The sequence below is a fragment of the Ambystoma mexicanum genome, chromosome 1p, assembly GCF_040938575.1.
Source record: "Ambystoma mexicanum isolate Mex_15411 chromosome 1p, UKY_AmexF1_1, whole genome shotgun sequence".
Classification (NCBI taxonomy): Eukaryota; Metazoa; Chordata; class Amphibia; order Caudata; family Ambystomatidae; genus Ambystoma; species Ambystoma mexicanum.
Genome location: NC_090921.1, coordinates 1,452,592,319 through 1,452,616,519, shown reverse-complemented (window position 1 = coordinate 1,452,616,519; position 24,201 = coordinate 1,452,592,319). Strand labels below are relative to the sequence as shown.

At 42.6% G+C, this 24,201-nt stretch overlaps 1 protein-coding gene across 1 annotated transcript in view; it reads left to right on the top strand.

Annotated features, from left to right (window-relative positions):
- LOC138455172 (fatty acyl-CoA hydrolase precursor, medium chain-like) overlaps nt 1-24,201 on the top strand; it is a 419,018-nt gene that overhangs the window by 79,143 nt on the left and 315,674 nt on the right. Inside the window, exons 2-3 of the mRNA XM_069607090.1 lie at nt 2,379-2,583; nt 5,689-5,827. Of these exons, the coding sequence (XP_069463191.1) occupies nt 2,379-2,583; nt 5,689-5,827 (344 nt within the window). The remainder of the gene's footprint in view (nt 1-2,378; nt 2,584-5,688; nt 5,828-24,201) is intronic.

Sequence of the window (24,201 nt, the reverse complement as noted above, 5' to 3'; positions counted from 1 at the left end):
TGTGATCAAATTCTACATTATAACTTTTGTTCCCAATGTCGCTTTGTTATGAAAGTTCTGACATCAGAAATGCTTTGGGATATGCTTTAAAATGACACCTCAATGGTTATTGTAGTCCTTGTGGTTGTTGTGAAAATCGAGAAAGTATGATATTGCATAAACTCATATTCTGAATTATATATTTGTATATTTCTGTTGCTTGTCCATCTAAGTTTCGTTTTTGATTCTTGGTACCATTTCCGTGAAAAAATTGTGCCAGGACTGTGTTCTGCAATGTTTATTTAGGCCTGCTGTAAAATACTCGATCATTCCTGTGAAGTCACCCCCTGTGTTGGAGAATGCTGAAAAGATCTTATTGGTCAGATCATGTGGTTCACCTTTTTGCCCTTTCCCCATCATGAGGCAATCCTGTAACTTGGTATGCACTGGGGGATTCACTGTCGAGGTGTCGATTAACTCCTTCGAGGGCAGCCATTCCTTTCCTTTGGGTTGCATGTCAATGGCAGCGTACCCTTGATGATTGCTATGGAGGAGGGGCAAAGTGCAGCATGTGGACACACTACTGCGATGCAGCGCTGGTGAGCAGGTGGCAGGGCTAGAGACAGAAATAATATCGTGGGATTGGCCGAGTTACTGTGCATGTGCCAGGGAAACATACCTCTTACAGTCTTGTGCAATCACAAGCATAACAAAATGCTAAATGCAGAAACAAAGCTTTTATTAACACTTGATGGAGAGGCAGAGTTCTAAGAAAGGAAAAAAGCTTTTGATCATCTAGGTGGTGTGAAATTTGTGTGGTTTATTTTGACTGAATGATGATGCATTTCAACAGTTGGAGATAGTAGAGTTGCTGAATTCACTAGTTCCCCTATTAGCAGTGTTTGCCTACTAGCAATCCACCTCTATACTGTGCAAATGTAAGAGGGTAGGCCCCTTGGAGTTCACCAACACTATGGATTTCATTCCCGAATCTGCACCTCAGATTTTAGTTGCCTACTGTGTAGAGCTTATTCTCAGAGAAAAACATCATTCACTGTAAAGAGGCCCTTGTTTTATATCTTGTTACATGACTGAATCAGGAGTCACTTGAAAAGACACAGAACAGCACCCTGAAACTGTTCAAATGCCATTGTAGTTCCTAATAACTGATACAAAACAAACATAACATTATTATTATTAACAATGGGCAGACAGGCAGACCTGCATACAATCAAAGAAAAAGATCATTGGTTGTCTAGGACACTCCCATTTGTCTCATAAATACATTATAGTGTGATGGCTTGCCAGTTCCCCCTATTCAGCTCTTTAGGATTGAACTAGATAAATTAATGGGTTCAGGTCTTAGGCAGTTCTCCTAGAGTACCAAACGTTCTCCTAGTTTACACTGGGAAAAAATCTAGAAAACTAGACTACAATCTAGCAAGCAAACAGCTGTCTATATTGCACAAAGAAGTATTCTTATATAATAATGGCAGAGGCAAAATGAATAATAGGAGATCATTTGTTGGGCGGAAGTTACACACAACTACTAAAGCTGCTCGATTTCAAGTCTAGACTTCTAACCGCTAGCTACAAAAGCTCTGGCATGGATGTGCACCTGAGCACATATGAGCATACTTTCAGTCCTGTACAACTACAGGCATAGTGTACTGGATGTGCATATGCCTGCTGTATGTTGACTCTACACCTAGCAGCAAAATGATACACAGCATCTCACACAGCTGTATTGTTCGAGTTTTGGGGATATTTTGGGGTCAAAGAGAGGTGATGTGTTTGATGGAAAGGCCATTTAGGTTGATAAAAGAGAGATATGTCCATATTCCGCTCTCAAGCGGAGTATAACTAAGCCAACACTATTGGGTTTGGCAATGCTTGTTTAAATTAGTTAACCAAATTTCTCTACGTAATGATTGAGTCGCGATCCCTCGGTTACATGAGCTCTGTCTTTGCAGAGCACCAATCTTGGATGTCAACGAGGATCTGCAAATATCACTGTAGCACTAGACTGGGGGGTGATAGAAAGTCACAGGGGTTGCACAAACAATTAAACAAACACAAAACCTGAAAACACATATGTATCATTACATAGAATCCACAACTATAAGGACAAATGTACTTTAAATTATGTGATTTGGTATAATGAAGCTAGAGGTCTCACACACATTCCTGAATATGTAGAAGATGTCTGATATACACATTCAAGCATAGTGCATTATTCAGAGCAATACAAATAATGAACAATTATCCATGCAAGGTACACTAAAACCTATGCCGAGCAGCCCTGCAGGTGTGCTTTAAAAAGTAGTCAAGAAATGTGTATATCAGTTTAACAAAATGTGCATATCAGTTTAACACTTGTCTCATTCCTTTTTACACAGGACAAGAAGATTCTCACCCACTAGTATCAACAAAGTTTGGCCAACTTCAAGGGAAACAACTCAGAGTTATAGGAACAGACCGAGCTATTGACGTATTCTATGGAATTCCTTTTGCAAAGCCGCCAATTGGCGAACTGAGATACGCTCCTCCTGAACCTGCTGAGCCCTGGGGAGACGTCAGGGAGGCAACATCTTACCCCTCTATGTAAGGAAGCTAATTCTGATCTATGTATTGAATCACTCAAAGCACTTTTGACAGTGGTGGCATGAGGCACTGGAAGTGCCCAAAAATACATGATGCAACTATACACAGTATCAAACAAAAACACATACGCATTTTTCATTTTCAATAAAAAGAAAATCTTAAAAACTGATTAGGCATTCATTGTTTTCGATTGACTTTGGATTGTTCTCCTACATCGATTGGCCCTCTTATGCCAACTCTCTCCAACTAAAGTGCTCTGTTTCAGGTAGAGGACATACGTTGAGAGAGGGAAAGACTCCTCTTTCCCAATGACTGCAACAAACTATCTACCTGGGTGGGAGGATAGCTCAGGGGCAAAGTGATTGTCTTAGAGGCAAGACAATGCAGATCAACGCAGGTTTGAATCCATGTCCTGCTCTTAGAGAATGGTCTCTGGTATAATTGCGTTATGAAAGATTAAATAATTAACTACTGGCTTCCCTCAGGCGCAGCAAACAGATTCGTAAGTGCCAGTTCCCTTCATTGAAATTATTTGTTACTCACCGGAAGGGAAAGCATTGAGGGCGTTCTTCTTAGAGACCTTATCCAAGAAACATGCTACTGGAATAACTGCTCTGTGTTTTCTTGTGTCTTCAATGTAATACAGCTAATTATAAAGTAGTGGCAAGATTGGCTTTTCCCCCTGCACACTTAAAATGAGTGCCTAATTAATTTTTCAAGTTGAAGTGTGTAAATGGTTTCCACAAATCAACCTTAACTGACAAATGCATTCAGGAGGCTCCTGGTGGTTTCTCTCTGAGATGTTTTTTTTAAAATAACCATTTAAAATTGATAATTTTGCAGCGTAGAGGTCAGAATAATTGGTTTAAAAAGCCATACAATGTTCATTTGGTTCTGAAGTGGAGCACATGAAAAATTACAATAAATGTCATCAATAAAAAGCCATAGCATTTTCATTTGGTTCTGCAGAGGAGCACATGAAAAATTACAATACATGCCAGGTAAGGTGACCAACAACATGTGATCTGTCTCACCAATATATGCCAGCATTGCCCTATGAAACAAAACCTCAAGCTGCCAGTCTGACCAAGATATGCCAGAACTGCCCTGCATAACACATTTTCATACTGTCTGTGCCCAATGCAGATCAAAAGCCCTCACAACACAACAGGCCAATCCTACTGCACTATCATACTGCCAGTGCACATGAATATTTGCCGGCATTGCCCTGGAAAAGACATTTTCATGCTGCCAGTGCCCAACATATGCCAACATTGCTAATGTAAAACATGTGTCCATGCTGGTTCAGCCCAATATGTGCTAGCATTGCCCTGGAAAACCCATTTCTATGCTGCCAGTGTCCAACATATACCTATATTAACACTGTAAACCATGTTTTTCATGTTGTCAGTGTTCAGTATATGGCACACTGTACGCAGCCAGACACAGTGAATACCCTGTCCTCCACGTCCTCCTCCTTACCTTAAGCTGGGGGAGGATTGCCCTGCCACCTTACCAAATCTTTTTGTGCTGCACCTGGAAGATGGCTTCTCCACCACCAGTCACTCACCTTGCTGCACTCAGGCCTTTAACTCTGTCTTCGGGGTCCACAACTCCTGGCACTGCCTTTGTGCTAGGTCTATAAAGATTAATTTAAAACACAACCCCCAATGACATTTTGTAAAATAGCATATATTATACAAATCTTGTATCGTTGCGCAACCCCTAATGAACAAAGACCATAATGGTTAGATCTTATTATTACACACTATTCCGATCACATAACATTGCACAGTTTCGAACATCCTACCAGTGTTTCAGTCCAAAACGGAGCTTTCTCAGGGCCAAAGACATGTTCAATGCACATGAGGATCACATACAGCAACCATCATGCTACCATATCCTAGAAAGCATTCATCGTACTTCACAAACATATATCACCAACAAATTAATACATCATGAAAATCCCCCAAGAAACATACATGTTACCCCAACCAGAAATATGGATGGAATTAAACAACACAGTATGCAATAAATAATTATAGGAAGGGAAAGAAAAACACATTTGCTATAAAAAAAAGGGCCAGCAGTAGCCCTTGGAGAAATGCCCTGTAGGCCAGTACATGCCAGGCTATCTGTATTTCTTTTCAGTCCTATTATACAGGTCACATCACCACTGCCATTATGACACATCTCCTTCTGTGCCATTAACTCACTGCCATCAGCTTCCCCTTTGGTTTAGTGTCTTGAAAGCACTACATTTAGAATACAAATATGCTAGTTCTGTTATCTGTGTATTAATTGGCGTTGGGCGACCAGAGCCTCATTCTCTTTGCTCTCCATCTTTCACTGTTCTAATAGTTCCCTCGCCTTCAAAATCATTGCCACGTTCTCGGTCTTTCTGTATTCCTCTCTCGATTCAAAACCCTTTCCTCTGCCTGCTTTGCGATAGAGCTTGAAAATGTGTTGAACAATGTCGTTTGTTCTAAACAATTCCATTTTAAATACTGTAGTTTTTTTAAAAATATCTTTTCAGTCATTCCTGTGTTGTGTTCCGGTTCGTGTTTTCTTTTACATATGCTAAAGTAGTGATATAAACGCATGCCACACCTTGGACAATGCAGCCATAGCAATATGTTAAAAATATCACAATTTAATCATTCATTAAATACATGGAAGAAGAATGAAAAACCAATGGGCCTCATAAGGAGTTAGGTGGGTGACCAATTTGTGGTAGTAATTCTGTACCACTATTTTTTTTATTGAAGTAACGTAATTACTGCTGATTTTACTGCACCAACACATCCGAGTTTGTAGCTGGAGGTAAAAAGTCCACTTTCGCAACCAAAAATCAGTGAATTTACCAAGGCAGATCAACGGCTCACTGCTAATTACAAACATTCCAAAGGAATTTTATGGACTCCAAAAACAGGCATTAACACTGCATGCCAGACTGAGTGGTGGTAATGGTAAATGAGTTTTGGTAGTTATTCCGCAGAAAAATGATGGCATTACATTTTCCAACACCTTTGTGCACAGCTGCTATCTCTATTATTGTTAAGATTACTAAGCGAATTATTAACAAATGTCTCTTTTCATTTGAAGGTGCTTACAAAATTTGAAGGCAATTGAACTGCTGAAGGAGGTTTTTCAGTCCACACTACCCACATTTTCAATATCTGAGGATTGCTTGTACTTGAACATATATACGCCATCCGAGAGGAGGAAGGGTGGCAAGTTGCCTGTAAGTAAACAATGTCTGCTGAATGTTTAATTTCAATGAAAAGCTAAATGTTAAAATGTTCAATACATTATGTGAGATAGCATGGCGGAACAATACGGGCATCAGACCCCCTGTGTATGCATTATGGCTTTCACATAAGCTTTAGATATTCCCTTTTAGACCATCACATAAGTTCCCAAAATAAACCTCATGTATTTCTCCACACAGCGTATACACAAGGATGTCCTTGTAGTGATCAGAATGGTAAAATCGTTAAAATTAAAAATAGCTCTTTTTTGTAATGCAATTGTTGAAAAAACCTCTTGAAATCTCAAATTTAAATGTACAAAAATGTACTGTCTCTTTCTGAGTTCTGCATTTTGCACCTGTACTTTTCCACTCATGCTTCTTCAAAACATACCCATTACAGGTCATGCGTGCAGCATGTTCATCTCTGACTAATCTGTGGCTACAAGAAGAAGTTAATCAGATGGCCAGATTTGAATTGGCCATTTGCACAGCAGACTCTGCTTACCTGATTTTACTGACACTATGGTGTGTAATGTTAGCATGCCACAAGTGCATTGCTACATTTTTCCTTCAGATGGCTACATTACTTCTTGCTGGCTCAGGGCAGCGCCTGCTCAAGGTGTGCTTGGGGGGTGCGGCTGCACGAGGGCGCACCCTGGTGCAGCAAATTAAGGCACCCTGCCTCCAGTTTACATGACACCGAGCCAGAGACTTGAGCTTAGTGTCATGTAAACTTTAATATAGGTCTGGCCTGGCCAGTGCCTGTTAAAGAATCACCCGCGCAAGCACACTTTACAAGAACCACAGGGGGCTCACTTCTGTTGTTCGGCTGATTATCAGATGAACAACAGAACTGAGCCCCCTGCTGTTCTGCATTTGTTGTAGGTGAGTGGGGTGGGTGGTGTCCCGATCAGCAGGGCACCGCTGATCCTCGCCAGGAACCTTAGTCGGCCTGCCAACCATATACCGAGTCGGACCTGCAATCAAGGAGACCAGAGAACACGTCCTTACACGTCTCTTTATTTGGTATTCACTAACTGCTTCCTTTCTGTCCCCATCAATTCCTTCCCCCTGCCCCGCAACCCAACGGCCCCTGCCACATAACGAGGCTAACAGGCTTCATAACAATGTGACTCCTCCCCCCTCCGTGAACTCAATGGAGGCTCACTCCATTTCTTCTGTTAGTCTCGTGGGCTTTATCTTAACTCTCACAGGGCATCCTGATGACCGGCATACAGGATTCATCCTGAGCGAGGAGTGTTGAGACTCCTCTGTCACGTCCCACTCCTCCTCCGACGCCTCACTATACCCCAGATATGACTAGTCAGAGTCTCCTAGCATCTCTTTTTCTGTGTCCCTGCCTCGGAACATTCCATCTCCTATTTTCTTGAAGTGGGACACGTTGCACTTTATGGACCATCCCTCACCATCACTTGCAGTGATCATGCTTCCGGTGAGAGACAGAGAGTGTCTTGGGAATGAATGTCAAGACCTCTTTCCTCTGCTACACCTGCTTACCCAATACACCATCTCCGATATCCAGCCCAAACTCTTTGGCCCTTCTCCGGGTATCCACTGTCTCTTTCATTGCCTGCTTTGTTGTGGCTTCTCATGCCCTCACCTCACCGTCATCCGGCTGGTCCATTTTTTTGTTGGGATTGTGCGGGAGTCGTGTATGGATCCGTCGGCCAAACATAAGGTCAGCCGGACACTCGCCTCTAGAGCAATGCGGGGTGTGTCTGTAATCTCTCAAAAATTGTTTTAATACTTTCTTGAATGGTTTGCCCATAACATAAGCAATCTGTAAAGTTCTCTTGATGCTGGACATGAATCGTTCCACCATGCCGTCGGCCTGTGGCCATAGGGGTGTTATCTTGTGATGTTTAAAGCCCATATAGTTTGCAAAGTTTGCAAAGTCATGACTCATGAATGGCGGTCCATTGTCCCACCTGATGACCTTCAGGATGCCGTAGGCTGTGAGCATCCTTTCCACAGCATAGGTTTGACTGCTGTAGCAGAGGTGGAGGGTATGATCTGGACCTCTGGGAATCGCGAGTATTCATCTATTAGCACAATTACATGGGAGCCATCACTGAAAGGTCCAAAGAAGTCGATCGCCAATTCCTCTCAGTTACCATCAGGCAGACAGGACATCTACAACAGGTGAGGCTTTAGGGGGGGTAATGACCCTGCATATGGCACAGTTCTGCAGAGTGCTTTCCACCCTGCTATTGAGTTGATGAAACCATACTTTCTGGTAAGGCATATCCTTAGTCGAGGCAGTACCCGGATGGCCTCCATGGGCAAGGTCCATGACCCTTTTGCAGAGGGATCTCGGTAGTACAATCTTGCAACCTTTGAGGATGATGTTATCTTCCTGTGACTGTAAGTTCTTCTTGGACTAAACACGGGTTTTGTACGTCCTCCCCGACACCTTGATCCATATGTTTGACCATGTCTTTGGCGTGTCTCATCCTTCCCCCTGGAGGCAATGGGCAACAATGGCGAGAGTCTGGTCAGCCTCCGATTCCTACTGGAGCGTCGTCCAGGCGATCGGGAATGGTTTCATTTGGTGGATGACATAGCTCAGGTATTCTTCTGCGATAGAGTGGCCTTGCCGTTCTGCCCCCCGTGGGGGCCACAACAGGTAGTCAGCTGGCTTTTTGTCCTTCCCTGGCCTGTCTTGAATAGTACATGTATAGTCCTACAGCCAGAGTCCACATCTGGCGATGCGTGGCGGGATCCGTGCCCTTGGGCTGCCATAAATTGTGAGGAGGGCCTGGTGATCCGTGATGATGGTGAAAGGCCTTGTCATACAGAAAGACATGGAAATATTTACATGCCCAGACCACTGCCAGGTTCTCCTTCTCAGCCTGGGAATACCTCTGTTCGGTATCAGTGCGACTGCGGCTGGCATATGCAACCACATGTTTAACGTAAGGCTTCTTCGGGTCAAATTGAGATAGTATAGCACTGAGTCCTGCTGGACTCTCATCTACCGTAACTTCCATTTCTTTTGTCGAGCTAAAGTAGGCCATGTCTGCCACTACTGCGATTTTCACGCATAGGTTCTCGAAACTGGCCTGTCACTCGGGTGATCAGATGAATTCCTGACCCTCTCTGGTGAGGTCGCAGAGGGGTGCACTGATGGTGGCATAGTTTTCCAAGTATCTGGCACAGTAACTTGCCAATCCCAGAAAAGATCTAAGGTCTGAGATGGTGGATGGCCTAGATGTTTCAGTCAGGACTACCACTTTCTCCGGGTCAGGTCTCATCCCTTGTTCCGAAAAGATGTGTCCAGAAAATATCAGGGTGTGTTTCCGGAGCTCGCATTTGTCCTTATTCAGCAAGACTTGGGCAGATTCCAGTGCTAGACAGACACAGTATAGGGTGTCATCATGTTCACTCAGGGATTTGCCGAAGACAAGGATGTTGTCACTGTAATTCAGGCAATTTGGTATATGCTTTATAATCTGGTGTAACTCACCCTGGAAAACTTCTGCCACCGATGAGATACCAAAATTGAGTCTTTTGTAGTGTAACAAACCCATGTGTGTTACAAAAGCCGTGATGTAGCGGGATTCGGGTGCCAGTTCCAGCTGGTGGTAGCCTTTGTTCAGATCGAGCTTGGAGAAGACAGTGGTGCCATTCAACAGGTGTATCATGTTGGTGATCCTGGGCTCCTGACATCTCTCTCTTTGGATGACTTAGTTTGGTCTGGGCATGTCCACACATAGTCGAATGGATCCCTCTGCTGATTTCTTTGGCACAGGGACTATTGGGGAGACCCACAGTGTCGGGCCACTCGCCCGCTCAATAATGTTGAGTTCCAGCAGGCGTCAGAGTTCTTCTTCGACCTGTGTCTGGATATTAATGGGGATTCCGCTGTAGTGTTGGGCAACTGGCTTGACAGTGGGGTCTGTGTGCAGTCGGACCTTGCAATTTCCCTAAGCCCTTGAATAGGTTGGGGAACATTTTGAGCATATTGCCGTCCGGTGCCAGATATTTGTGCACATCATGCGATATAAGATGTGGACCAGGCACATGTCCAGTGCTATTTTTAAGCTCAATATACACCCACTGTTGGCTGCCATGGATGAGACGTGCAGTTGGATGCGGGCTGTGTGAAATTTGTGTGCACACACCGTGGTTGCATGGCAGCATGGTATCGGACCCATATGGGTAAATGTCCAGTATTGATGGCTTCAGCTTTGGGGGTTGCGGGAGCTTGTAAGTTTATTCACTCATGACATTTACTGTCACCCCAGTGTCAATGAGAAATGTGGGCTTACTGAGGACTTGCAAGGTGAACATTGGGCTGTGTTCTGTGGCTGTGGTGTTATGCAGGGCGCACACGTAGCCCCTCTCTTTTTGTTGGTTTGCAGATGAACCTGATCAGTCGCTCTCGGATTGTGAAGTGGTCCTCTCCCCTGCACGCTGCGCACTTCTGCCCCAGGGCTGGAGACGTGCCATCATGTGGGTATTCGTAGCTGCACTGATAGCATGTCATGCTGGGTTTCCTGGCACCTCCCATTGTGTCTGTGACCCTTTTTGGACCGTCTCAAGATCTTTTGTTGAGGTCCCAATTTGAATTATACCCATGTTTTTGACTTGTAGGGAGATGGCTGAGGCTGATCTGGCCATGGCCAGAATTTCGTCCAGTGATCTTTGTTTCTGTAGTCAACGCAGGTGACTCACATTCTGAGATTACTTAGGAACTGAGCGCCTCATCGTTGGAGTATTGGTTAAAAGCACAGTGTTTCATGCTGATGCCTAGCCGCATGACGAAGTATCAAGGGTCTTCAATAGTTCCTGGGTTGTAGAATGGAATATGTATCATTCGTAGTCGACATTCGTGTGTGGAGCAAAGTATGTAGCTAGGGCCTTGTGGATTTCGTGGAACATCACCTTCTCTTCGTCTATCTGTTCATACAGGATGTCTCGGACTGCCGCACCTACTGCCAGGGTCAACTGCTTCTTTTTTCTTTCATCATTGACGTACCGCATGGCTCCTACATAGACCTTGAAGTCCTTCACCCAGATGGCCTACCAGGGGCCTGGGTTACTTGTGTCAGTTAAATCAAACACCACCAGGACTTGCCACAGGATGGTGTCACCCTGTGCCAAATGGAATGTTTCTGAGGGGCGTGCAGACCCGTAGCAGGGAAGTCTTCTGATGACATAGCTGCAAACCCACACACGCCCTGTGTTTACTGGTACAGGATATGCCCCTCCCTCTGGGTATATGTGAAGTATAGTGTGCCTGGTTTGTGTTGTCAGGATCAGGATGCTGTGCTGGGTGCTTGGCAGTATCGCTGTCACCTTGGTGCTGAGCCTAGGGCCCTTTCCTCCCAGGCCCTGCTGGGTTGTGCTCTCACCCTTTTGTCTGGACAAAGTGAGGCTATGTGGCGGGACACCACTCACATCCTTTGGTCCGGGCCTCCTGTTTCGCAGCTGCGGGATCGTATCACTGTAGTTGAGATGTAAGGTCTGCCCGCTGCTCCTTTTCCTGGAAGGGGCGGGGCTAGCCCTTGTGACTTCTTGAGTGGGCCGCTTTTGTGCCACAAAGGCAGATGCAGTCCTCCTCTGCCATTCCACTCCCTTGAGGTATCACCTCCGTCCTGGCAGCGACACAGGGAGGTGTGGAATTAGAATTGCACTGTTGCATAGTACCTCGAGGGGTACCAAACACATAAAACACATAAAGCCAAATACATGTGGGTGGTGCGGGAGAAGGCATGTATGCCCTGCGGATGAACGATATGACACAGAGGGGATTTTGTGCTGAATAATGGGTGCTGTTCCTGAGACAGTCACAAAACACTGCTATCTTGGTTACAGGGGCAGTAACATCAGTATGAAAATCTGCTATCTAATTGAGGCCCCAAAGTGCAGCCCGGGTGTGCTCTTTAGCCTTTTGCCACCCCAAGCATTGCACAGCCCCAATCAAATTCAAATCCGAGTGCTTAAACCAAGTCTCTACCTTTCATTCCCTCCTAATTGCAAAAATCATATTGCTGTGTATGGCTTCCATCGAAAGCCATCAGCAATAATTGCACATTTGAATTGTCAAATCATTTTGAGAATATGCATCTATTTCCACTTCAAAATGCTGTATCTTCCTGCTGGGACTTCATAGCAGATGCTTCTGAAAGTCATAATCCACTGCTGTGATATCAGGGAAGGGGTAAACACCATTTTCTCTGCCAGACTGTTGTGTTTTCTGCTTCAGGATGGTGTGAGGTAAGGGAGGGGAACTTGAGGCCTCATTACAAGTCTGGTGGTATGTGCTGCCGAACTTCATCTAAACTTGTTTACTATTACTGCCACTCACAATCAGTTTGAGTTACTGCGCTTGATAAGGGGCCAGAATTTAAAAATGCACTTTTAGATGTTGAGCCGTAGGAGTAATCTCCACAGTTCTCCTGGAAACCTATGTTTCGGGCAGTTTCTATGCACATAAAGAACCTGTTTGCAGAGCTCGAGGTGTGCATTTTCTGGGGGAGGTTTGTCCCATTCTGTATGTCACGTTTTTACTGATGAACCTCACAGCTCACTCTCGTAAAGTCGGAGTTAATGGTGCTGCCAAAAAACCTTAGAATTACTTTTAAAGGTGGATTGAAGTGGGGCCGTTGCTGCTTGATAGCCAGAATGCAGGTATGGTTTTTCCTTGAAGTTATTTTTTTTAACATGCTGAACTATTATTAGTTTGAATTTGTCTTTGTTATTTTTGTTGCTTTATTCTTGAATACAATTATCTAGGTCTTTTTGTATGTTCACCTCTAGAGCCCAGGTCCTGCAGTATTCTTCAAGGACATTAAGCAAGTCCTTCCTGGATGGGTGCTATTATGGCCAGGTCATCTGCATATATCAGGCATTTTGTTTCAGAGCCATTCAGTCTCAGACCTGTAGCCTGGGATTTCTCTAGTAATGCAGTGCAGTCGTTCATTAGTGGTTGAACTGGGCTGAGGATGCACCCTTGTCTATGCCTCATTTCTGTTTAAAATACCCCTTTTGCATATAGTTAATTACCTTGTAGCTAATTGAGTTGTACAATGATTGTATTATGACATAGGTCTTCCCAACTAGTCCAGCATGCAGTCATTTAAGCTGCCAGATCAGATCAAACCCTTTTTGTAAATCGGTGAAGCAAGCAAATATTACCCCCTGATTTTGTACTTTCCATATTTGCTAATGAGGGACAGCGAGATGAAAATGGGGTCTGGGGTTCCGTGTTTGCGTAAGACTCCTCCTACCTGACTCTTATTTAAGCTGTTACTGTCACTTAGGAAGTTCAGGATTTTTTGGTTAGCGAGGCTGCAAAAAGGTTTGCTGAGGTTACTATTCACACAGATTCCCCTGTAGGAGCTTGGGACTAGGGCGTCACCGTCTTTATAGCTCGGAGTAAGGAGTCTTTCAGATCCGCTGTCGGGGAAGTGCCCACATTGTAGAATGATATGGAATAGTTTCAGCAGTGCTTTTATTTATTTTGGTCTGAGCTTTGCTTGAGCATCTCCTTTAGTATTTTAGGTGGGACACAGGACCCGATTGCTTTTAGTTTTTTGTCGACTTCTTTTAATTCCTCGAAATGCTATAGGCTTTCCTATGGGGTTTTGTAGGTCTTTAATAATGCCCTCTGTGAGATTCCACTTAGTCAGGACATTGTTCTATTGTCTGAGAGGTTTTCTGTGGGGACGTCTTTATATAAGTTTCTATAGCGGTCTGTCCATATATGGACATTATTAATAACTTTCCCCAGAGCTCACTGAAGGAGCTGCTTTTGATTGCAGCCTCTATCTGAGCAAGTTTGCATGCCATGTATTCGATTTTTATTCTTCCCCATTGTTGATATATATTTCCTGAGTATGTAGAGATATTTCAAAAAAAATCTTGGTAAGTTGGTTGTTGTGTTGTATATGTTTTTGGGGGGAGGATGTGGTTGTATCTTAAGTGAGTCTTTTGTTGCCCTGCGGAGTGTGTTTTGCAAGTCTTTTCAATTTGGACCGAGTCAGTACTTTACAAATATGAAGGAAGGGCCTGTTTCCATGGAGAATCACGTATGTGAGCGCATGCCTGCACTAATCCAACAAGGGCCTATAGCAGCACATTCTTAAAAAGGGAGTGGTCCTTTATTGGAAGCCATTATTAACAAGCATTGTCAATGCCAATGTTTTGGGCTTTTGTGTAGGCATGGGGCATGGGAATGGGATTTTCTAGGCCCTTCCGTAGTGGTATTAACTGCCATTGATGGTAGCAGTTACAAAATAGTGCAAGTACATGGGCATCTAATATCAGTGCCTGGCACATGTCTAATACTTACACATAATCACGTGGTAGGGATACATGTGATGCTGCATGTGAATTGATCATGTGTTGATAGATCATATATGAATAGTCGCAAATGCACATTGTGAAAATGCGCAGATCAAGATCTCCCATGAACATGGCTATTCACTAATCATTCACTTTTCTTTATGTTGAGAAAGCATCTGTGACAAATGGTAAACCATGAATAAAGTGCACAAAAAGAATACATACGCTGAAGCAGAGCGCTTTGTGCAAAATCTCCTGTTGAGAGCAAGGCGTCAACCATTACCCCTGACCAGTCCAGTTGTTTAGAGGCGAGCTTAGCTAAGCCTGCCCTGCCATATAATTTGATGATGTCACCACGTTCTATAAAAAGGGTCCCTGACAGAACTCTGGACAGATTTTTTCCTGAATTTCCTGCGTCTGCGTTCCAGATCTTCTACCTTCATCTTGCCAGAATCCAGATCCAACTCCAAAGCCAAAGCATAGCTGATTGCAGGTCCCACTGTAAGGCCAAAACATTGCTGACCATCCTAGCAAGGCCTCAATCTTGAAACCCCACTAAAAATCCCAATATCCAAAGGGAGAAGCTGTGGTATTCTTTTGGGGAGCATCCTGAAGTCAGACCGGCTTCTTTCCCACTAACTGCATGCCCGCTGCAACCCTGCCATCCAGCTGGCCTGATTATCCAGTGACCAGACCTTTGCCCAGCCATCTTTTACCAGGAGAGTCCGCTATCCGGTGACCAAAATCCTTTGGGACCAGAACCGGTTTGACTGTCCACAATCCCAGATTCAAAAGTGGACTGTGAGTATCCCACATCCCATGAGCCATAGTCTACCCCATCTTGACTTTTGTATTTGTTCCACTCTCTAAGCAACCCTATCCATACCATGATAACTTGTATAGACTGTTCTAATTCTCTGTGCGCCCTGTCTTTGTTTTCTAGTGTTAACGCAATTCTTTCATTCATCTTCTTGTGTAACTCCTTCGTCATATTTTGAATAATCAAACAAATTTCCACATAAAGTTGTATGCTGGGGTGACGAGGTTGACATCGCAAATCAACCTTGGATCTTACTGTGTCCCTCTTTAACAATATAGTCTAAATAATTTAGTTTAAGTAAAATGTGCCATTCATTTTAAACCCGATTTTCTCTTTTTAACTGCTCTATTTTCCTAAAAACGAACCTCATTCTACCTTCGAGATCTCTCTCAATTCACCAGCTATACCCCTCCTTTTACCTCTACATTATCACTGATTTGTGCATGTCTTCCCCTGTATTCCGATTCAGTGTTTTTCACCCGTTTTTTGAAAAAAACGTTTTTGCATTTAAAACTGCAAACTAGAAAAAAATCAACTTTTCCATGTGTGATTTGACTGCCCTGGGTTTTCAATTTCAACCTGCTCTGTGAACTGTATGCCTTTGTGATATCTTACCTTCTGGTTGCTAGTGATACAACATACCTACTACTGTTGTAAAACATATGTTTATCATTATTTAAACACACATATAATTAATTATTTGTCAAAATCTGAGTGTCATTTTAGGCCTTTATAAAGAGTTTAAAATCAGTTTTGGTCTCTTATTTTTGTGAGTCGGATTTTGAATCTGTTTGTTGCCTCTTATCCCTGACTACCTGTTGCTTCTTTCTATCCGCTCGGAATTTGATTATTTGTGGATTGAGGGAACATTGCAGGGGGAAACCTTAACTTGGGTGCTATCTATCCTAATTCAAAAAGTGCTCCTTATCAATTGTGCGTTGGATATGTTCTACTATAAGGTTAACCAAGTGCATTGCTTCCATTTTCATTGTTATTATCACCCCATTGGTGTTTGCTGCCCAATAATAAAATGTGTGTGATTTTTGTGAATTTTAAAATAAATAAATATTGTATTTTCACCAACCGGCCTGGTTCATGGTCCATTGTGACCCGGGGTATTTGTAAAAGGGGGTGTGAAACGGGTCGGGTACCGCTCAATTTGAATTCATTGAAATAAAAGAAAAAGCATTCCTATTGAGCACCACATCCCAGGCTAAAACCAAGTGTCCTGGTCCAGTGTTTGACGCCCGATTGGAATCCTTAACAACAGAAACAGAAACCTTAAATCATCTTATCTTGTTCTGCCATGAGTTAAGAACTTACAGGACACTGCACCTCCATAGTCATCTGTTCAAAAAACATGGGGTTGATGCAGATGCATGGCAGGAGACCTTGATTGGTGGAGAAAATGTGAGAGTGACATACTCATTGGTGAAGTTTTTGGAGATGCTGTTTTAAATAAAATGTAAAGCAATGGCTGAAATGAAGTAACCTGGATGTTTTACTTGTTGAAGATTTTTTGTTTTGGAATTTCCGAATGGCAAAGGTTTGCGACTAACTAAATGCCTTAATAAAAAAAAACTAAAATGTATGTATTGGTATTTCAATGCAAAGCCATTCTGGGTTTCCATTATTGAGTGGCGTGCATTCCATTCCATCAGATAATAAACATTGACAGCCAACTCATCGGCAGCTGAGCAGGTTGGGACTGATTAAGAATTGCATCGTTTAAGCTGGAGCAGTGAAGAATCACTACAAGTCTTAACAACTACATGCTATATATAATTCCATTATGTAATCATGCGGAATTGTTTTTGTACTAAACATGATCCAATATTGAGTGAAGTTATTACTTTTCTAGCCACAAGATAGTGTGCAGGGGATGGGAGTTTCCCTATTGTGGGAACTTTGTTTGGTTTTCTGTATATTGTATGGTTCATGTGCCAGGACCACATTTTCTTCTCTGAACCTGAAGATAACAGAATATCTTGAATTTGAGTTATCTCTATTGTTTTTTTTCAAGTACCTTTTTCACCAAGTGTGCAGTGTCCACCTACGATTATACTGAATAGGAATTGGCCAAATTTAACTTGGGCTAGCTGGTCAAGGATTCTATTCATTTGTGAGGAGGGCTGTTCAGTCCCATTGTGGTCTTCAGTCTGGTGATCAGAATCTTGGGGCATCAGATGGTCTTGACAAGTAGTATCAGGACAATCACTTGGTTGGCACGTAGCAGAGTAAGTGCAAACATTGCTCCAATTTGGTCAGAACCCTAATTGGCTATCACAGAAGACTCTTTGATTGTCACTATGGCAGTGGAGTTGGGTTATAATGATTCTTCTAAGGATATCTGCCAGGAAGGGCAAATTCAAGATTTGCACGGTGACGTGCATCAACATTCGGTTTCTTTAGGAGCAGTGTGAGGCAGGCCTTGTTTGAAGACATGGGGAACTCAACTTACTATAACAATATGTTGCAGAATTTAGTGATGCATGTCAGTAGGGTATACATTTGCTTCTTCATCACTGTGGCGTGGCTTGTGTGACAAAGTACTGAAGACAGTTTTCTTACCTTTTTACCTGTTTTGGACTGTCAACTTCGGAGGTTTGAAGGTGGCAGCGTTTTCTTGTAATCTTGGTTCATTGTGGTGGGTTAGGGTGATTTTACTTTCAATCTGGATGTCTTTTTCAATTTATTTCTCGAAAGAAAGCTGGGAGATTCTCTGTGTGGAACTGGGACCACCACATTAGCTTGGTGGGGGGTGACTTGGTTTCCTATTTTTGTTACAATGATCCTTGGTTTTATTTGTGGCCTCTGCCAGCTGATTTGAGAGAAGCTATTTCGTCCTCCATTTTTGGCAATTGGTATATCTGTGTGTGTGGATGCTGCACACTATAATTTCACCTGTATCATTTATTTTTTACAACTTCCTTCCTAGTTTCGTACCCCCTCTCATCATAGTATCCAACTCTGAATTTCACCATTTCTTTGTACATTTTGAATGTCATTTTCATTCTTTCTAGTGGTTTAGGTTTCTAGGGGTGTGTGGTGTCTTGACGGGTTAAGAGTATGGTAACTCAAGGATGGTTATCCCACAGACCTTTGCAGTTGGTTCTAGGTCTTTTTATTGCCTGTTTTAGGCTGTTCCAAAATAAGGCCAATTTTACTGCATCTCCCTTTCCTTTAGGGCTGTCCCTCTTATAATCAGGCAGTTCCAAACCCTAAAGTCTCCATAATACATACCTTCATCCCACCAATTGCTAATTCTACATCTCTCATCAGCCTGGTTCCCGCCGGAACCCTTCTTCTTTTGGTGGTCCCCCATGCCCAGACCCCCAGTCTTCTGCCCACCATGGCCACTCAAACCCTTCTGTTTTTAGTGCTGGTCCCTTTCATTGCCCTCACGGTCCTTACTTGCCAGCCTCATCTCTTCATTAAGTTCCAAAATATCGGGAGAGGCTGACTGAGATTTGAATTTATGTATGAGCTTTGGGCTTTGGTTGGTGAGCAGCCAGCTTGCCTCTCCCATTGGTTTGCTGCCTTTGTTTCAGGTAAATGGGTTTAATCCAGGCACATTTTGAATTTCTGGGGCTTTCTTATTTTCCATTTCCTTGTAATTGCTGCTGGAAGGCCTTGCATACACATGACAAAGGGACTTCAATAGACATTCGTCTGTGTTCCAGGTGAAGACAAAAGCAGGCTTGGACACTCACCCTTCCAGGGGAGTGGCAGGAAGCTCCACTCCCCAGGGAGAGGCCCCTCATTCAACTTCAAAGGATTTGCCATTTGCTCACACTTGCGTAGAAAAAAACCTGACATGTGACTTTTGGGTTTAAAATGCTTATTTTGTCACTGAACCTCAAGACATTTAATTTGGCAGCAAGAATAAGAAAAAGGGTGAAAAGTGCATACATCTAAATCTGAATTTCTGCTATTCATTTGAAAACTTGGTAGAATTTCTTACTGCGTAAGGAACAGAAGTTATAAAGAATGACCAATTGTGCAGAAACTATTAATGCTGCAAACATAATATTGTGTATCCATATTCTAGGGGCAATTGTGCATATATGTACATAATTGGGAAAAGTTAGGCCAAACTTTTCATGGTTAAAAGTGCCAAAATTCAACAGAAAGACTAAATCAGATCCCACCGACTTGGGAGTTGGGTTGGAATGTGACCCACAAAATATGTAATTTATGTATTCGATTTTCTTAGAGGGCATAACTACATACATATGTATTTGTGGGAAAGTTAGATTTTGGTTCCAATAGCTATAGGAGGTTTCCAGATCATCTCATAAAATATGACAGCCCTTTCTTTCATCCAACCAGCAAAGAGCAAGGCGGGAACTGTGCTCTTGCCCAATCATAGCCTTGTGGGTGTTGGTAGTAAGTCTGCCCCTACCATAAACTTGGTGATGTCCTTTGGCATGATAAATAAGGGAACCTCACAACACACAGACACAATAACTCCTGACTCCATCCTGATTTCTGCGTGGCGCCCTGTTCCTGAATTCTTCATCTTTGTTCCTGATTCCAGATTTCTTTGCAAAGCCAAGGCCTCTGCATTGCTGAACTCCTTGTTCAGCTAGCCCCAAATTCTGAAACCATCCCAAAACCTAAGGGAAGCATTTTTGATCCAGTTTGGCTTGCTACCACTAAATGCTTGCCTGCTCCAAACTCGCCATCCCACTGATCTCCGGTCTCCAGTAACCAGACCAGTAATCAGACCAGTCCGAGGTGCCATTCCAGGTGACCAGAACCGCCCAGCTGACCAAATTACACCAGATGTGCCCTGCTGTCCTTTAGACCCGATCTGTGTGATGACCAGAACCCCTAATGGTCCAAATCTTAAATTAAAGTGGACTGTAAGTATTAATAGGAATCATAGTAAATCATAGCATATTTTGCCTTGCCTTGTCCTATCTCAATCTCTCAACCATCCTATCATTACCTTAAGAACCTATAATACTGTTTCAATCATTCTTGCAACCCTGTCTGTGATTCTGAGTGTTAGCGCAGATTTGTTTTACTAGATCATAATCCATTAGTGATTTTGATTAAATAAAGTAATTCCCATAACGAAAACGGGGTATCCACCATGTGAAGGGTTACAAGCGGCCGTGTAATTGTGGAGATTCACGGGTGGCATTCTCTTTTTCTTAGCCATTAAATCTAGTTTCAGTAAAATTAACCTGTCATTTTAAAACCGATTTTCTGTTTTTCTCTTTTCTATTTCTCTAAAAACGCCTCTCATTCAACCTTGCATAACTTCCCCAATTTAATAGCTAGAGACTTCATTTCAACTCTGACTTAAACATAAAACCTGTAGCTACATCCCAAAACCTGTTTGTCTTAAAAACCGTTTAGTGAATTTAGGCGGGCATTCGCATTTTTGCAAAGGTTTACACGTGTGATTTTCAATTTTTATTATTTCCCAACTTCCATTAAGATTCCAAGTGTTTACTGTTGCTCATCCTATAGCTTATAATTGTTAGCATCCTTTCAATGTAGCTCCCATAGAGATTTATAGTGATTTAAGGACTTTTGCACACTTTTCATTGTTTTGATCAGCCATTTTCGAATGTCATTTTAAATGTGTAAGATTTCCAAACCGCTTTTCTCTCTTGTTTGGGGAGGGAAGGTTGTATTCAAATCCTGTACACTGTTCTTTATTGCTGAATACCTGCTGCTTACTTACATCTGTGTAGAATGGCTGATTTGTGAGTTGAGAAATTTGCATTGGGGAATCTTAATTTAAGCGCTATCTTTCAAACAAGCCAAAACTGTTCTTTTCTCTGTGTTTTATATTCTGTGTTGCTAAAAGTAAATTCAAGTGCCTTACCTACTTTCTTATTTGTATTGTCACCACATTGATGATTGCTGCCCCATATATTAAAACATATGTTTGATTTGAATTTTAATTAAATAAATAAATATTACCTTTACCAACCAGCCTGATTCCTGGTCCATTGTGACCTGGTGGTATTTTGAGAAGGGATGTGATATGAGTGGTATATCACTCAGAATATTGAACCTATAGACATAATAAAATAAGTATTTCATTTGCACACTGCATACTAGGCAGAGACCAGGGTGTATTGCCTGATTAAAATCCTTAACAGATTTGGGGGCTCGTGCTGTGATTTTGAGTTTGAGTTACAACTCGTGACAGTCTAACATAGCAGACTAACCTGCAGGGTAGAGACACCTTGTTTGGTTGGTGTACTGTGATACACTGTACAAACACCTCTCAAAATAAATACTCCAAAACTAGGCCTGTTTGTAAAAGTAAATCAACCCTGAAATAATTCATAAAGAAATTGATATTTCCAAAATGGTGATCCCAGTAGAAATCAATATGGTTAGGGAACACCTCCTGCACAAGCTCTTAGTGAATTGTACATGGCCCCAAAATTGAAAGAGGAGCAGAGTAAAATTGCCAGAATAGCAGCCTACCTATACCTCCACATAGGAGTAATGCAGGAAACGCATGCTGAAAACATAGTTCTGGCAAATAATCAAGTGGAAACACTAGAGGAAATCCAGAATGATCTAGACTCTGCAGGACAAAGGCTACAGAAGAGCCAAGAATTAGAGACAGAATCTAGACAGTATGTCACAAAATTAAAAGAAGATCTGGCTCTCCTACAGCAAGAGAAAGGCAGAGCAAGATACCCCATTACAGACACTAAAAGAGGAGTGTCAGGAAAGGGTGGACTCTTTACAACAGAGTCAACAGAAACTGGTGCATCAATTAAATTATAATAGAGTCTGAACAGAACAGATAGTCACCCTACAAAACCAGATAGAAACATTGAAAGAGGAAAATAATAAATTAATTATTGAAGACCTTCACTCTCAAGAGGAATTTGATGAGGAGTGCCAGAAATCCCATGCATTCAAAAAACAAAGGGATGACCTGGCTGAACAAAGGGGCACCCTGAGTCAGGAGAGGGACGCCTTAGGCCAGGAAGTAAGCCAATTAAAAACCAAGCTACAGGGAAGAAAGCTGGCCCTCCAGGAGCTCAATGAGTTAAAAACAGAATATGAGAAGCTACTGGAGCACACCAGACCGGTGGAGGATGCTCTGGAAAAGAACACCCAGACCAATGATGCTAAAACTCAGGAGGTGAGTTCCTGCAGCAGAAATCGGCCCAGTATTCCCAGACCAGGCAGGAAACACAGAGAGACAATGAGGCTCCCTGTGTAAAGAATGATGTGCTCCACCAACCGATAGCAATGCATGAGTGAATCATTGAGACCAGTAAGGCCTTGATAGAGGAACAAAAGGCTCAGATTTTTGCATATCACCAAGGAATAGGGGCTGAAAGAGAAAAGGTAGAGAGGGACAGAGCAACCCCTGATTCTAGCGTCAGGACCCGTGTACTCATGGACTCTAACACCTTCAATGCAATGAACTCTGCCAGCTTCATGTCCGCTGGCTCATATGAACCAGGGGCCATGGGGATGGTAGACTTCAACAGAATTGGTAAGATGGGACTGACAGATCAGCGCCTCCCAGAAATTGATGGATGGGCGTCAATACGGGCGTCTTTGTACAGATCCTCAAATGTTAGGGCTAGCATCTCTGATCAAGAAGACTCCTATGAAGGGAGAGTCAGGGAACTGGATCCACAAAACTACCACCTTCCAAAAGATCAGTTTTTTCAATTTGGTGGGGAACTACAGGAAATAAAGCCCAAAAAGAGTATCCTAAATACCTCTTCCCAGGTAGGGCAGTGGCAGGGGGTGTAATCCTGGGAGCAGGGGGGAGTCAGAAGACTCTTCTGAGCACTACAGGCATAGGGAAACTAGGCCCCCACATTCTGCCAGTCCTTCTCAAGCTTGCAGAATCAGGGAGTCCCTAGAGGATCCAGAAGCCACCTCCAGTAGTAGTGACTCTGAGTCAGAGGACGAGTGGAATCGGGTGACTAAGACCAAAAAGGCAAACAAAATCAAGAGAGCTATGCAAAAATATCCCCTGAAGCAGATCAAGGCCATTAGGAGTGTTATAACTCACTATCATAAACATGCAAAGTATTCAGTCCGGGAACACCTTGAATTATATGAATAGAGGATGGACACTTTTCATCTGAAAGATAGTCAGAATTGCATCCAGTATGTGAAATGGACATTCTTCCATGAGTACTCCAGTTCCGTTGCGGGACTGGAGGATTGATTGATTGATTGTTTATTTGTATAGCGCCTATACACAATGTGTTTCAAAGCACTTCAAGGAGGGAGGGAACATGGGAGAAACAAAATTACATTCTTACAAGTCCTTGAAACAATTCAGAATGTGAAAATAACTATCGCACTAAGCCTGGCGACATTTCTTATAGTGCAAGTGCTGAAACATTTATGGAGGGGAGGGGGAGGGAAAGATCATGAGAACAAACAAGCAGTAACATTAATGGGTGTGCAGTCATAATGTCGACATCAATAATGTCGACAGTCAAAATGTCGACAAATTAATGTCGAAAAACAATAATGTCGACAAACAAAAATGTCGACATTTTTCGATATTTTTTCGAAATTTAATTTATTGTTTGAATAAATAAATAAATATATATATACATGATGTGTTGAGTATGAGGGGTGGTTGGGGGGTGTGGGGGGGTGGCAGGGGGGGTTGGGGGGGAACCCCCCCATAGTAAATACTATTTTTATTTATTTAATTATTGACTAAATAAATAAATATATAATTGTAATGTGTTGAGTATGAGGGGTGAAAGGGTCGTTGGGGGGGTGTGGGGGGGTGGCAGGGGGGTGTTGGGCGAGGGGGGGTTGGGGGGGGACCCCCCCATAGTAAATGATCCTTTTTTAGGTTATTTATTTATTGAATAAATAAATAAATAAATAAATAAATAAATGGTATGTGTTGAGTATGAGGGGTGAAAGGGTGGTTGGGGGGTGTGGGGGGGGGTGGCAGGGGGTGTTGGGTGAGGTGTTGATAGTTTTAAGGGTTTATAGTCATAATGTCAAAAAAAAAAATGTCGACATTTTTTTTTCAAAAAAATGACTTTTTACATTATAAGTATAGGATGTCGACATTATTATTTTAGACATTTTTTTTTCGAAATTTTTGTCTGTCGACATTTTTTTTTCGACATTATGACTATAAACCACATTAATGCATGATGACAATTGATGTAGTGCAAGTGAAAAACAAGAGGAAGGGGAGGATGGACAGACAGGCTACTATCAAAGGTCAAGGGACACATGATAG